The sequence below is a fragment of the Podarcis erhardii genome (genome assembly GCF_964252035.2).
Source record: "Podarcis erhardii genome assembly, chromosome: 2".
In the NCBI taxonomy this organism is placed as follows: domain Eukaryota; kingdom Metazoa; phylum Chordata; class Lepidosauria; order Squamata; family Lacertidae; genus Podarcis; species Podarcis erhardii.
Genome location: NC_138498.1, coordinates 3,806,188 through 3,821,838, shown reverse-complemented (window position 1 = coordinate 3,821,838; position 15,651 = coordinate 3,806,188). Strand labels below are relative to the sequence as shown.

General features: G+C 44.1%; 1 protein-coding gene across 5 annotated transcripts in view; it reads right to left on the bottom strand.

Moving 5' to 3' along the window:
- Positions 1–15,651, bottom strand: part of LRP1 (LDL receptor related protein 1) — a 318,544-nt gene that overhangs the window by 129,545 nt on the left and 173,348 nt on the right. For all 5 annotated transcript variants that reach the window (XM_081851654.1, XM_081851656.1, XM_081851655.1 and 2 more), the window contains 3 exons: positions 13,749–13,911; positions 7,170–7,392; positions 6,006–6,195 (listed from right to left, as the gene is read on the bottom strand). In XM_081851654.1, coding sequence (XP_081707780.1) covers positions 6,006–6,195; positions 7,170–7,392; positions 13,749–13,911 — 576 coding nt within the window. The remainder of the gene's footprint in view (positions 1–6,005; positions 6,196–7,169; positions 7,393–13,748; positions 13,912–15,651) is intronic.

The window sequence follows — 15,651 nt, the reverse complement described above, 5'->3', positions numbered from 1 at the left end:
TCATCCCATGCAGCCTTGTACCCAGGTCAAAAGAAGCATGTGGGGAACCCATATCATGGGTATGGTTACACAACAAACGACATCTGAAGGCCCAGAAGTTCTCAAATCTGGCCTTAAGAGGACCCTGAATGCCACAACCCCACCCATTTTAGTCCTGGCTTTATTAGTTAGGGCAGAGCTTTCCAAACTGTGTGTCACAACATGTTAGTGTGTTGGCTGCAGTATGTAGGTGTGTCGCGTAAATGCTCCCCATGCTCCTCCCGGAACTGGAAAGGGGTTAGCTTAACCTCTGGTTTGCTATTAAAACTGAATTACCGTGTCACAAAATGTTGTTTAAAAAATGTGTCACCAACATGAAAAGTTTGGAAAGCTCTGAGTTAGGGAATAGACTGAGTGGTAGCCATCCCAGATGATACAGACTTCCCTCCCTGAAATCTGCCAATTAGCTTAATGGTTCAGTGAATCCCAAGCAGCCAACCGAAGGCTCTAAGAGGATTTTCAACACACAAACTGATTAAGTACAATGAATGGAAGGGCTTTGGGGGGAGAGGCGGAAGAGTGCAGGATGCTGATTGATGGGGAGGGGAGAGAATGAAGCACACCACTGAGCGCCAGAAAAAGTTTCAGCCACCGTTCAAGGATTTTCCTGGGAGCACTGTGACCTAGTCAAATATATCTGCTCTGGGGAAGAAGCAAGAACAGCCCTTGGAGGAAGCCATTAATATTTCAAGATGCCACTTCTGCTTAATTCTTTCCTTTTCTGCAGGGCAGTAATCAATCAATCAATCAATCATATGCCGCAGAGTCCTCTCTGGAAACAGCTTTTGAGATCTCTCTCTCTCTCTGTGTGTGTGTGTGTGTGTGTGTGTGTGTGTGTGTGTGAGAAAGAGCTGCTGGGAGATAACCAAATGTTCAAGAGGGCCCGCTTGGGGCACATCTAATGTTATCAGGTTTTAGCATAGACTGGGTGATTAGATTTGAGGTCAGAAACAGCCAATACTCGAATGCTGGACAGACTAGAAGTAATTTCCAGTAAGTTAACCTGAATTAAAAGTGATACATGAGGCTCTTTGCAACCAGCGCACACACTTCTGAGAGAACTTGACAACCATCTGTAACAGGAGCTGGAGGAAGCTGAACTGGAGTGCCACTGAAGCAGGCGGGGGGGGGAAGCTAGAACACACACACACCACCGAGGTTTCAGACAAGATGTGGTCAGCTTCCAGGAGAGCTTATATTGCTATTCTGCACGCTAGCACAATGCACAAAGTATCTTAATTCTTCACACACACAAAATGGCATGCTGGTCTGAACGGCCCTTCTCTGTTAAGCAAGGGCCCTCCAAAGGTTGGTTTGTAGGAAGCTGAGGCCAAACCCAATTGTGATTAGTGTACCTGTATGACAAATGTTATTTCTGAACACCTGTTTGCCATAGTAACACTTTTACATTATTAGGTGTACATAGGAGGTAACCATTTTAAGCGCGTCCAATTGATGCACGATCGCTGACGCACAGGTCCTTTTGGACCCAGAAGAGGGCAGAACGGAGGGCGTAATGGGGGCAGGGCAGGGTGCTAATGGGGCAGAGCACACTTATGCATGAGGGCAGGGACCGGAACCCTCCATGCGAAACGGTTGCTGCCTTAATATACAAATGCTGTGTGTAAGACTAAGAACATAAAAATAACCCTGTTGGATCAGGCCAGTGGCTTATCTAGTCCAGCTTCCTGTTCTCACAGTGGACAACCAGATGCCTGTGAGAAGTCCAAAAACTCCACCCATGATCCATTCAGAGGCTGGCACACTCAAAACCTTTCACCTCTAGTTTTGGGAACTGTGGGTTTGTCACAGATCTGAACACTGTAGTACAAAGGAAACCACTGCCTGATATCATAATCAGGCAGCATGTTGTATTCCCTCCAGATGTCCTCCCCACCTTCTCCCCTAGTTTGGATTGACCTGTACTAGAGAGAGGCACTCTGGGCATCTTAACAACAATAGCAGGCAAGCAGCCGCTGGACAAAGCACAAGAAGAGGGTCTGCCATTTTTTGCACTGGGCAGCGCTGAGCTGGGTCATCAAGAAGCACTAACAAGAGTTAAGTGTATAAACACAGTAGATAAATAAAGAAGCATTTGCTTTCAGGTGTTCAAAGGATTCCATGTGCATTGAGTTAGATCCAGACTAAGTTGGCTGAATTTAGGTCCCATAGAAACAATGGCACAAGTTAGTCCTCATGACTTAGGTCCAACCAATTAAGTTCAAACAGCTTAGGTCAGTATTCAACTAACCCATCACTAATTATGCCAGTTCACTGTCTGTCAGATTGTCAATATACTTTCTGTAAATAATATTTCCCCCCTAAAGGAAATAAAATCAGCTGGAACTGAGCCCTAATTTTTTTAATTGTTGTTTTAGTTTGCTGGAAGTTGCCCAGAATGGCTGGGACAACCCAGTCAGAGGAGTTGGTTGGCTGGCTGGTTGGTTGGTTGGTTGGATGGATGGATGGATAGATACGAGTTATTGTCACCATCATCATCCCATCAGGGGAAGGGTTTCTCCTTGCGCAACAGGACTCCCTCCCCATCTCCATCCGCTGCATGCACCCTGCACCCTCCCCAAATCTGCTCTGTAGAGTAACAAGAATAGACTTAGGGGGCACACAGGGGGAAGAACACTCTGTTGCACAAGCAGAAAGCCTTGTGGTGACTTAGCACTATGTAGATTCCCCGCTCAGTCTAGACCCAGACCATTATTTTGTTGTGATTCTTAAAACGTTCTTGCAAGCTAGGTGAACATTATTATCCCCAAAGTGCAGATGGGGTGACTGAAGCTGATGCAGGATGACCGAGCTAAAGCCACCTGGGGAGTTCATGGCAGAGGTGACATTCTAACATGAGGTTCTATACTGTAAAGTTCCTTCTCTTTGCCACCACATGACAGCAGCTCACTGAAAGGGCAACTGCTTGGGAGGAATTCAAACAAAACTTTGGGTGCAAAGATATATGAGAGCAGGTGCCGTGAACAAACAGGCAGGTAGAAGGGCAAAAGGGGGCTAGGCCAGCAGTTGTATAGAGAAGAATCAGTATGAGGGACATGTGTAAGACCCAGAAAGGGGGACTTTGAAAAGCAGCTATGAGAGTACAACCAATGAGGCCAGGCAGAAAGGTGGGCATTTACATGCTTGGGCTCTTGGTAAGCAGAGCATCCTATGCATTTTTGGTGAGCAGTAACACTTCTCATTAGATCTGCTAGGGTGAAGGAGGTGCTTAATCCTCCTTGGGTGAAGTTGCTGCTAAACCTTTTAAGACCTACATCATGTGTTCCTGCTGCAGCTGACAGGAAACAACAGCTAAGCTGAACTAACAACCATTTAAATCCAAAGGGAAATAATGCAAAATGACCCTTTAATATACCAACTAATTAGCATTCTTGAAGCACCTGGTGGGAGGCAGAAGGAACAATACCAGCCACTGCCAACCTTCTTGTGAAACCAGAACAAGAAGAGATGTGTGTACAACTCATAAAAGTCTATGGCTGTTGAGTGGAAGGGTAAGGGCTTACCCCTATTACTCATTGCTCAGAGCTATAAATACCAGGGGTGTGGTTGTTTTGATTGTAATTGTTTTAATTGTGCCTGAAGCAACGTGAAGCAAACCATGCATCTTGGTTTAGCATTATGTGCAAACCAGCAGATGTGGTTTGTTTCTCCCAAGCAAACCATTACTGATAAGCTAGGAACAAACCTTAGCTTTCACTCATGGTTTGATTAGATGAGGTTGCCATACATCCAGGAAAACCCAGACATGTCGGGGGGGGGCTAACATGCCCATCTGGGCGGATGTTCACATTTTAAAGGAAATGTCCGGGTTTGGGGTTTGGGGGGGGGGTCTTGGGCAGCTCGGGCTGCTCTGCATGCTGTGCCTGCTGCCAGCCTGAGCCAGGGAAAGAGGTGCGAGGGTGCCGCAGCGGCAGCCCTACATGCCTCTTTCCCCAGCTCAGGCTGTCCTCTTTTCTTCTCTTCCAAGATATGGCAACCCTAGATTAGAACAAAACAAATGATGATTACTGGTTCACAGGCAAAACTAAGCCAAATCACACGGTTTGTTTCTCACTATTGTATGCAGAGCAAAGCAAAGTGGGAGTGACTAAGCAGCATGCAGTAGCCCCACTGCTTGTTCACAAGAAACCATAAACCTTGGTTTACTGTGATGAGCAAACCAGCCTGTTGTTATAGCAAAAAGAATGTAGACTCTTGCTGGTACCTTAAAAGAGAAACATATTTACAATGCAAATACTGTATATTCATGTCTATTTAGAAGCAAGTTCCATTATTTCCAGTGGAGCTTACCCCCTAGTATATGTGTTCAGAACTGCCCTTTATTGTGGCATAAGTCTTCATGAGCTAAAGTCCACTTCATCAGATACTGATATAAGTAAATATGTGCATGTGCATGAAATGCACAGGACAGCAATGTACCACCTTTCTATGCAGAAACCAAATAAATAGTCAGAATAAATAGTCAGTTTCGTTCAGAATTTCCCACTTCCAACAATAAAATTTCTACTGGCAATAAAAACATTTTAGCAAGAAAGATAGCCTTAACACCTCTCTCCCTTGTCCTGTTTTAGGGCTCAAGCACTAATCAGTCTGGAATGCTCTATCATCCTGTTTTCTCCTGGTATAATGCACACAAGGTGCGCAGATCACTGAACAGATTGAGCTGCAGCAAGCCTCAGACTTGTGTGTTCCCCTCTCCTCCTCCAGCACTTAACAGAATCCACCCATGGCATAGCTAACATAATTAAAAATGTAGCAGCTTTATTTGTTATCCTGAAGCCATTCCTAAAAAGCAAAACCCCCTAACTTTTGGAGGTCAGACCAATTAGTGCTTTTCTTTAACATATCAGCAGGATATTTTTACTCTTGCTTGAGACAATTGGCAATCAAATAAACAGTGAGGAAGATCCTCTTTCTGCATCTGGCAGTGACAAAGCTAAGAACTGTACGGAATCTTAAACAACCTACCCTCTGATACCACAGATGGCATTAGATGAAATCTAGCAAGTGTTAAGCTCTATTCTCAAATTAAACCAATCAGTTCTATATAGATAATCTTCCAAACCTGGTTTATAATTGAGCAGATTATGCCACTGGACAACCTTTCCCATCCTGAGAGAGGGAAAGTATGTGTGAATACATCACCTTCTAAATGATCATTAAGTAGCTGCCTGCAGATAGGGCAGTATTGCAGAATGGCACACTGTTCTGAACCTGTTGCTAGAAACAACCTCATGGACCTTTGTTGCTCATACATGAAAATAATGAGAAAGCAGGGTGGCAAGACATTCCTTTGTTGCCATTCAGTAGAGTCCTGATAAAAATGAACCACCTATACAACCGACCACGGCAGGAGGGTGGGCAGTTCAATCAATCTGATGATATATGACCAAGGCAGAGAGACTAGGCAGACCAATGCTATGTGGATAATTAAAAAACTGGCCTCAAGAATGGGCTGACCAGATATGGGTGATAAAATAGGATGCAGGAAGGATGGCTGGACCACTCTCTGTGATGCTAAGTGAGCAGGACATGGAATGCAAGAATAAACTGATTGCTCAATCTGATGCCATACTGATGGTAGTTGTGACAGAAGAATAGATGCAGAAGCAATGAATGGGATGCAGAGAGTGGACTAAGTCCTCTGGTTAGAATGTAATGCAGATATTTCTAGATGGAGTCTCGTGTGACATCGTGAATGACTTTTAATTATGCACATAGCACTGATGAGGTGTGTGTGTATGTGTGTGTTTGTGTTATTTTGGCACCATTCCCAAAGAGAATTACCTTATTTCGCAATGAACACAGACCTCCACCACCAAACATCAAGGTGATACAACAAAGCAAACCAACAACAGTTTGCTGGGCACTTCAAGTGGTCCTCAGCCCCAGGACATCCCACTTCTTTCCCTCCAAACGCGACCCCAAAGCCACTCCCCGTATACCTGTGGGCTGACGTCGCTGGTGGTAGACATGAAGAGCTCCACCCTTATCCACCCGGGTCACCACCTGGAAGTCACTACTGTTGAATCGATTAACACGGATGACGCTGGTTTTCTGCTGAGCATTGGCATTGTCTGAGTTGGTGGCATACAGGTAGTTTTCAAAGACGGTCAGGCCATAGAGATGCTCTATCTAGAGGGCACAAATGTGATTTTTGTGTGTGTGGATCACTTTGCTTTTTATTTTGCAGCTTACACATCTGAAGGCCTTCCCCTTCTGGTCTCCTTCTTCGCTGTACCTGCTCTCAAATTATGGCACACTATGGCTCTGAAATTATGCCTGCCTTCCCCCAAGCTGGTGCTGCGCAGAGGTTGCTCAACTATTTATATATTTATTATTTAGTTCATAAAATTTAAACGCTGCTTTATTGTTTAAAAACACACACAAAGCAGTTTACAAAAGGATAAAACAATAACATTGGGGGGGATCACAACCATAAAAAAGTTAAAATACTAAAACAGATTCAAATTACCTCAACTTTCTAAGCACCTGGATCGGCTTGTCTAAACAAGAATGTTTTTAGCAGGTGCTGAGAGGGTGCAATGAAGGCGCCTGCTTGATCTTCCAACTCCCAGCATCCCTGATCATTAGCCATGCTCGCTGAGGCTGAATTGCAGATCAGAACATATAGAGGGCACCAGGTTGGAGGAAGGCTGCTCTGTGCTTTCAGTTGGCAGAGCATGTCCAATGGCCTCCAGATCTCTTAGAACTCTTGTGACTCATCCACATTGCTTACAATCCTGACATCACTTTGTTTCTATGCAGCAAATGTCACTGTGCTGAACATCAGTGCTGTCATCTTGTTTAAGGAACTCAGAACTTCCAGCTCACAACCTAGGCCTTTTAATATCACTTTAATTTTTAAAAAGTTTGCGTAAGCCTGCAGTTAGATTGCTACATTTAGGTATCTCTCAATGTAAGCTGAAGGATAAGTTAGAAGCATAAGTTAGAAGATAACTTAAGCATAAGTTAGAAGATACTGATATTCACAACCGATATTCACAAAGACAGCAGTGCACCAGAAGGAACCAGAGATGGGCTTAACCATCCCATCGTTCCAAGGGACTCCATAACACCTGCTGCAGGATCTCCAGAGGAGAACTCACCAGGATGCCCTGAATGATAGTGTGCCGGTTCTTTCCTTCATAATCCACCACTTCGATGTAGTCAAGATAGGCATCTGCCCAATAAACCAGCCGGTTGACCAAGTCCAAGGTGATACCATGGGGGAAGACAATCTTGGCATCAACCAGTTTTGTGCGGTTCTGCCCATCCATGTCACAGCGCTCCACCTTCGGTATCTGTCCATAGTCGGTGAAGAAAACCTTCCTGCAAGAAAGCAGAGAAGCAGGTGAGGAGGACTTCAAGCAGAAAATCTTTTCAATTCAATCTGCATGTTTTAATTAAACAAACTCATAGGTTAAGGCTACTTGTAAGGCCTACTGAATGCATTGAAACCAGTCAAATAATAATAATAATAATAATAATAATAATAATAATAATAATAATAATAATAATAATAATACTTTTCATTAATCATGTATGGGAATAAGACTTACTGAACTGAGCTGAACTTCCTTTTGGTTAAACATGGACTGCATCAGGCTGTAAATGAAATCCAGCTTCAAAGCTGTTCTTTCCATTAATGGACCAAAATCTACCAGGACAGTAACCACCAGAGCACAAGTTCATTAGCTGAGAAGTTCCAGATCCAACATTCCTCTTTTAATTAATGTCTTTAAGCAATGTACTACTTTAATAACAAAATGAATCATAGAATCATAGAATCATAGAGTTGGAAGAGACCACAAGGGCCATCGAGTCCAACCCCCTGCCAAGCAGGAAACACCATCAGAGCACTCCTGACATATGGTTGTCAAGCCTCTGCTTAAAGACCTCCAAAGAAGGAGACTCCACCACACTCCTTGGCAGCAAATTCCACTGTCGAACAGCTCTTACTGTCAGGAAGTTCTTCCTAATGTTTAGGTGGAATCTTCTTTCTTGTAGTTTGGATCCATTGCTCCATGTCCGCTTCTCTGGAGCAGCAGAAAACAACCTTTCTCCCTCCTCTATGTAACATCCTTTTATATATTTGAACATGGCTATCATATCACCCCTTAACCTCCTCTTCTCCAGGCTAAACATGCCCAGCTCCCTTAGCCGTTCCTCATAAGGCATCGTTTCCAGGCCTTTGACCATTTTGGTTGCCCTCCTCTGGACACGTTCCAGTTTGTCAGTGTCCTTCTTGAACTGTGGTGCCCAGAACTGGACACAGTACTCCAGGTGAGGTCTGACCAGAGCAGAATACAGTGGCACTATTACTTCCCTTGATCTAGATGCTATACTCCTATTGATGCTGCCCAGAATTGCATTGGCTTTTTTAGCTGCCGCGTCACACTGTTGGCTCATGTCAAGTTTGTGGTCAACCAAGACTCCTAGATCCTTTTCACATGTACTGCTCTCAAGCCAGGTGTCACCCATCTTGTATTTGTGCCTCTCATTTTTTTTGCCCAAGTGAAATACTTTACATTTCTCCCTGTTAAAATTCATCTTGTTTGTTTTGGCCCAGTTCTCTAATCTGTCAAGGTCGTTTGGAAGTGTGATCCTGTCCTCTGGGGTGTTAGCCACCCCTCCCAGTTTGGTGTCATCTGCAAATTTGGTCAGGATGCCCTTGAGTCCATCATCCAAGTCGTTGATAAAGATGTTGAATAAGACCGGGCCCAAGACAGAACCCTGTGGCACCCCACTAGTCACTCTTCTCCAGGATGAAGAGGAACCATTGATGAGCACCCTTTGGGTTCGGTCAGTCAGCCAGTTACAAATCCACTGAGTGGTAGCACAGTCAAGTCCGCATTTTACCAGCTTCTAGAAATGAGCCTGCCTCATTTCTAGAGTGAGACTTCAATGAAGTCTATAGGGAGCAGTCCAGTCACACAGGAGACTTGAAACTCTGAAAAGGGGATGGTGGTAATGAGTCTCCAATCCCATCCAATCAAGGGAAGATTATCAAACAGATTGACAGCAATCCTAAACCCTCCCATCACAATGATGGTGGAAGGGTAGGGGTACATGTGGGATGCATGTAGTCTCCCCACCGGTCTCCTTCAAGAGAAGCGTGGGTGGGTGGCATGCCATCACAGAGGCCCAAGCTTTATTCTAGTGAGAACAAGAAGCCCTGAAAATTGAGTGTACCCAGATAGTACACTAGCGGATTTACATCTACTGGATCCAAAGCTTTGTGAATACCCAAGGGTCCAATCATTGGGCTTGTCAGCTAAGTCAATATGGAGCTGGTGCAGCAAAAAGAAAAGAAAAAAGAGGGGAATACATCCCTCCTTCCCCTTGGACAGAGAGAGCAGAAGGCCTTTGGATTCAGCAGTGGATGCACAGCTCTACCCCACCACGATTTGCATTGTTCCAAAGATCTCCTTTGTTAAAAAACACACAAAGCTGGGAACCTATTTTGTCATGCTTAACACGCAAGTGACTTTAAAATACATAAGAAGTGAAATATATAGGTTCTGAGTTTTTTCAAGTATTCCTGCACTCCTATGGTTTTGAAAGTTGTCTAGCTCTGTCTGTGTATGTTGGCTTGTATGGAAATTCCCCTGAGTCCAATGAGGCTTCTCCTCAAGTGGATGGGATGTACGCTGGACGTCACTACAAAACACCCTTGCTTCTGAACAGTTTGGCCTTTGGGGGTTGGATGAGAGAACTTAGGTAGCAGGGTACTAGGGACTGCTAGCTCATTCAGCTCCTATCTGTTCTACCTGCCAATCTTCACAACTGAATGTTGAAAATAAAAACCGTATAGCTAGCTGCCAGGAAAAGTTAAAATGAAGTACTGTACAGCTTTTGGTGTCGTGCTTTTGCCTGAGAAAAATGCACAGGAGCAGGGAGGAGATCCCCTTAAGCCTCACCACCAGTAACCCACTAGTGCAAAAACTATTGTTAGAGCAACATAACGTACACATTTCTTTTATTTTTATTTTTTGAAAACCCTAACACGGGGGTGGGGGGTGTTATATCATGTTACCTAACAGAAAACCAGAGTAAACACTAGGTGGCAGACTAAGGTATCCTTTGGCCACAGAACTCCCATTTCTAAATACCGTTATCTATCATCCACACTGGAAAGAAACACATCAAGTGCAGAAGGAGGCTTCTTGAGTATTCAGGAGAGCAGCCAACCTGATACAAAATGGTGCAAAATACATACTTATACACCCATTCCTGTTTCTTTGCTTCAGTGCTAAAGGCAATTTATTTGGGTTTAGGACAAGGATATCAGAAGGCCAGATTGACCGTATCCATCTACCACAAGGCCCTCAAGGGCACTTGGATTACTAGACCTCAAGCTTGACACAAAGGGAGCATCAGTATTTGGAATCGTTCTTACACAGTATCTGAGTGCCCTCTGGTGCCCTCATCTTCAAATGGTGAAGATTTCATCCCCATTGTACATAGATCTTGAGTTAAAAATTAAATACTTGAAAGTAAGCCCCATGGAGAATCAATGAGACTTACTTCTAAGTAAATGTGCTTAAGATTTAGCTACCTACCAAGCTCCCTAAAGAAAACACTTACGGAAACAGGGCCTAGCAATATATTACCTGTAGACATTACCCACCCCACCCCCTCTGGCTTTTCTGCAGATCAGTGTGCTAAGGGGATAATCTGGATAGGAGAAGAGGCAGGGTGTCACTGTTTCAATGCTTCCCCCACCCAATTCATGGAAACCCACTCTGGCCCAGAACAAAGGGGGTTTGGACTGCACTGTAAGGCCTCATCAGCACAGCATAAACTCTTTGCTTTTGCTTGAAGTGCAATACAATGAACTGAATGCCTGAAACTTCTCCTCAAAGTACTCCCCCATCCAGCTTCTAAATGTGCACCTGAAACTACCCAGGAGGAGGGAAAGCAGCTGTGGCTGGTTGGGTTTCAAGGGAGCCTAACCAGGCAGGCAGGCAGTGGATAGGTTAACACACCCTCATCACCATCTCATGCCTCCCCTACAAAATGCCCCCTCTCACTGCTTCTGGGATGCCAGGAAACTTTCTTTCTTGCATATGCATTGTACAATATACAGTTACCAACTTCCCTTCCCGATGGGTCTTGAACTCTGCAGCGCTCCAGCCACACCATCATCCTGAATTCCATTACTCTTATGACTGCTGCTGAACAGAAGCAGCATTTAGCATCTCTTTAATGCCAGTTTTGCAGCAAGTATCATACAGCACATAAATGTGGTCCCATTTCTGTGCAGAGGGCTTACAACAGGCTTCCTCAAACTCAGCCCTCCATATGTTTTTGGCGTACAACTCCCATGAACCCTAGCTAGAAGGACCAGTGGTCAGGGATGATGGGAATTGTAGTCTCAAAACATCTGGAGGGCTGAGTGTGAGGAAGCCTGGCTTACAACAACCTACTTTAGGCAAACCAGGGAGAAACAAGGCCAGATGATGATGAGTCACAATCAGGTGTCAATGAAATACTAGTAAGGTGTGCCAGTGGTGCTGAGGAGAAGTTTGGTAAGAGAACTGAGCCTTGAGGGCAAATGTGAAGGAGGTGGTGAGGGAAGGGGAAGGCTACATAGAGCAGCATGGCAGAAAGCAGAAACATGTGCCTGGAAGGAGACAACGGGTAACAAATACTCCTTCCTTGATTCTAAGATGATATAAGCTACCAAGACCTGACTGAACTGGAGCACTTTGCCTTGTCTATATGCAGTTGCAAGACCCCAGCACAGAGGAAATGTGTGCCCTGGATCTGCTCAAGGTCAACTCTATGCATGCTTGTATGAACTGAGCACAAGATGATTCTACCCTTTCTTACAAAGTCAGTGATGAAATATAAACACCTGTGCAACCAAATATGCATAGACGCAATACTGAGCTACAATGTCATGAACTTCCTTTTATGTTTTCAGTTTGTTCCAGCAGTGCCCTGACACAAAGATGACCATCATCTTTTCCCTCTTTTCCAATAAGATTTCACTAAAGGCAACTAACTGGCTGACCTTCAAGATGCCTAGCAAGCACACCATGCCAAGGACAACTGAAGTGTGATCCTTGGACCCTTGACCACAGAGAGGATCCATAAATTTAACAGCGTCTGGTCACTAATGGGAAGCCACTTTTTCTTTTGCACAGTGAGGTGAGGCACTCCCCTCTAAATGTGGTACAGACTGAATGCAATAGCTACACGTCTGATGTGAAACATCCCATAACATAGCACCAATTACACAGATTCTGTGGTTTTCTACAGCACATCCAGACAGCTCTATAGTTAGGGATCAGGAGTAGCGTATCAGTGCATCTGATCCTCTCAAGACCAGACATGCTGAGCATTTCAGCTCATACTGATGCTGCACTAACCCTCACAGCTGAAGCAGATAGTGTCTAACTGTGCCCCAGGAAACCAGGAGAAAAAAGGTCTCTAACATTCCCAAGAACAGTTTTTGTTCACAACACCCAGAAGGAGTCATAGAAACTGGCATTGATAGTATGTTCCAGGCAGGAGCACATCTATCAGGGAGGGTTCAGACATTATGTGCCTCTTCTGTAAATCAGGGCTAGGCAACATAGTACCCTTCAAATGTTGCTGGAGAACATCTCCCATCAGTCCCAGCTAGCATCGCCAGTCGTCAGGGATGATAGGAGCTCCAGTCCAACAACATCTGAAAGGTACCACAATGGCTATTCCTGTTGTAAATTATGAGACCACATGACCTTCTGAAGCCAGCTGATATCAAATCCAGGCACCACAGGTCATGGCCAAGCCTGGGAGGCTCTGACATTGTGTAGGCCCAGCCTTCAGCTGACAAGTACTGTGTGAAATTGGGCTCACAGGATACTCTGTGATTCAGACTTCACATTTCTTCACTATCAATCACCTGCCACGTGTAGACCTATGCTAGCAAGGCACTGACACTCTTTGGAAGTAGGATTCCTTTGATAGCTCATAGATGCTGATGCAGCAAAGAAGGATCTCATAGAACCCAAGTTCAAAAGATTCTCCAGTTCAAGATCAACTCTATAAATCAGCTCACCCATCCATCAGCCCATGCTTAAATGGACAAATTATCACAACTCTCAGAATTTAAAGTTGCTATTCATTCCCAAATAACTCCCACTATGTTCCTTATTTCAGCTATGCTTTCTAATAGGTCAATAATTCAAATGCGGCAGAAGGAAAGAGAGGTGTTTGCCATTTCGTATGCCATTTCACTGCTGCTCAGCTGGTTAGATTTCACATTGACAGGCACTTAGTTATTCAAAGGACACTGTGATAATTTAAGAGAAAGAGTGAAGCATGAAAAGTGCATTACTTATAGCTCTGGGCTCATGGATTCTACATGGGCATGACCACATCTTGAAAATGCAGAAGAAATCCTATTTTGCATCGATTACATCATTAAATAATAATACAAAAACTTATTATTATTATTAAATAATATTATTATTAAATAATAATACAAAAACTTTATCCAGCCAACCTTCTTTAAAATGGCTGGAAAACTTCATGGGAAGGAGAACATAAAATGCTCTTCCTCCCAGATGCACCATTCTCCTAAAGCCAGGAATGACTGTATTGAGTTAATAAACCACCAATTGCAACATTATTTCCATCTTTCCCAAACAAATATATTCTTCATCCACAAACCGCACACACAAGATTCTCACCCCATGGTTGGGTCCAGTGCAATGCCTTTGGGATTGTACAGTTCCAGGTCAAGCAGCGTAACACAGGTGACCCCATTCTTGTTGCAGACAAATATCCGGTCATCAATATCATCCACAAAGTAGAAGTTGCCTGTAAGCCAGTCAATAGCCATCTGCTCCACATCTAATGGAAGAAAATGAAGGGTGTGGTAAGTAAGATATTAACTCTTGGTCAAGAACAGTTCAGAAATTAACCTTCTTCAAAAGGCCAGCAATCTGGAGTTGGGCTCTATACAGCATGGGTAGGTAATGTTTCATCTGTTGATATTTTTACCTGCTGAGCCCATCTGCCTTATCTGTCTTGTAGTTATTTGGACTTTTGGTGGACTCCTTTTGAAAGCTACACCTATGAGAAATAAACTGTGGGAAATCTTGGTTCTTCGATTCTGTCAAAACTCCTTGGAAGCCATGGCTCAGAGTGTCCAACTACTATACCATCAAAAATATTTACAACCTGCCTTTCATCTGTACAGGCACATCTGATCAGCTCATTCCTCAGGGCAAGAAGGAACTGAACTGCAAAAGAGCTGCAGTGGATCTGTAAAGAGTCAGGCACACAGAACTGCTCATGGTACAGATCTCAAGAGTTCCAGGTCATCCAGCATTATAGAGACAATGCTTGCACTCTGTGACTGAAAGTACCTCAGAAAAGCAAAAGTTTCAAAGGGTGGTGATGCGTGGAGATATCTTCAAAGAGAAGGCTAAGCTACAACCATCTCTGCAGCATATGCAGCATATGTAGAGCATATGTCTAGTAAGCTGTGCTTTCCCCCAGGTGGTACTCAAGGGTATTCAGTACCGGCACCTCTTTTGTTGTTGTTAAAAAGTGTGGCACTTACTGTAACACTTTAAGGTGAGTACCAGCAATTCCCCCCCCCTTTTGGGGGGCGTGTGTGTTAAAAAGTGTGGCACTTACTGTAACAACTTCATGGTGAGTACCAGCACCTGTTTTTCTCGGGGGGGGGGGGAGCACTGCTAGTAAGTATTGTTTGGGAGGGAGCACTCAGACTTTTGTTCTCCCATCTGCAATCTGAAATGCTTTGCCCCAGCTACACATCACATGGAACTTCTGTTCCTCCTTTGCCGCTCTGTCATACAGATCATGTCTTCTTACCAAACCTCCATTTCAAGAAATAGGTTCCCAGTTAAGTGGAGGTGGTAGATCTAGAACACCATGAAGTTCTCCAGTCCTCTCTTAGAGCTGCCACATTCTCTCTCTCTCTCTCTCTCTCTCTCTCTCTCTCTCTCTCTCGGAAATGTGTATAACTGAGAGTTTTGTTAAGGGAACTTTTCCCAAACAGAAAGCTACACTGACAGAAGAAACTGCAACCGGCAGAACTTTCCTTTCTGTACAACCCTTTTAAGGGACAGGAGCCTGCTGAACATAAACCCAGTGACCCTATTAAAAACATTTATTAGTTTGTTTATAAAATTTGTTAGCTGTCTTTTGAACAGCACAGGCACTCAAGATGATGAACAAGCCTTCTAAAACCACCATATAAACTACAGCAGTAAAAGAGAACAACATGCTCAGAAAGAAAAAAAACACCTGGCAAAGCCCTTTTCAAATAAAAACTTTTTCTCAATCGCCAGAGGAAGCTATATATAATACCATGAAAAATGAAATAGCCTTATAAAATTAGGCCTATTTAGACTACATGCATTTCAGGCTGTGCTGTTTGGCTATGACACAAAAAGGATTTGACTGTGACCCTGTAGCCTCAAACAACTGCAGAGCCTGAGCCCCTGCACAGTGGCACTGGTCGTGAGACATGAGTACCCTGTCTCTGACTAGTGCTCTTCTCCTCCCCACCTCCCCCCCAACACACCTGGCCAGTGGTGTGCAGTGAAACTTTTCTTTGGG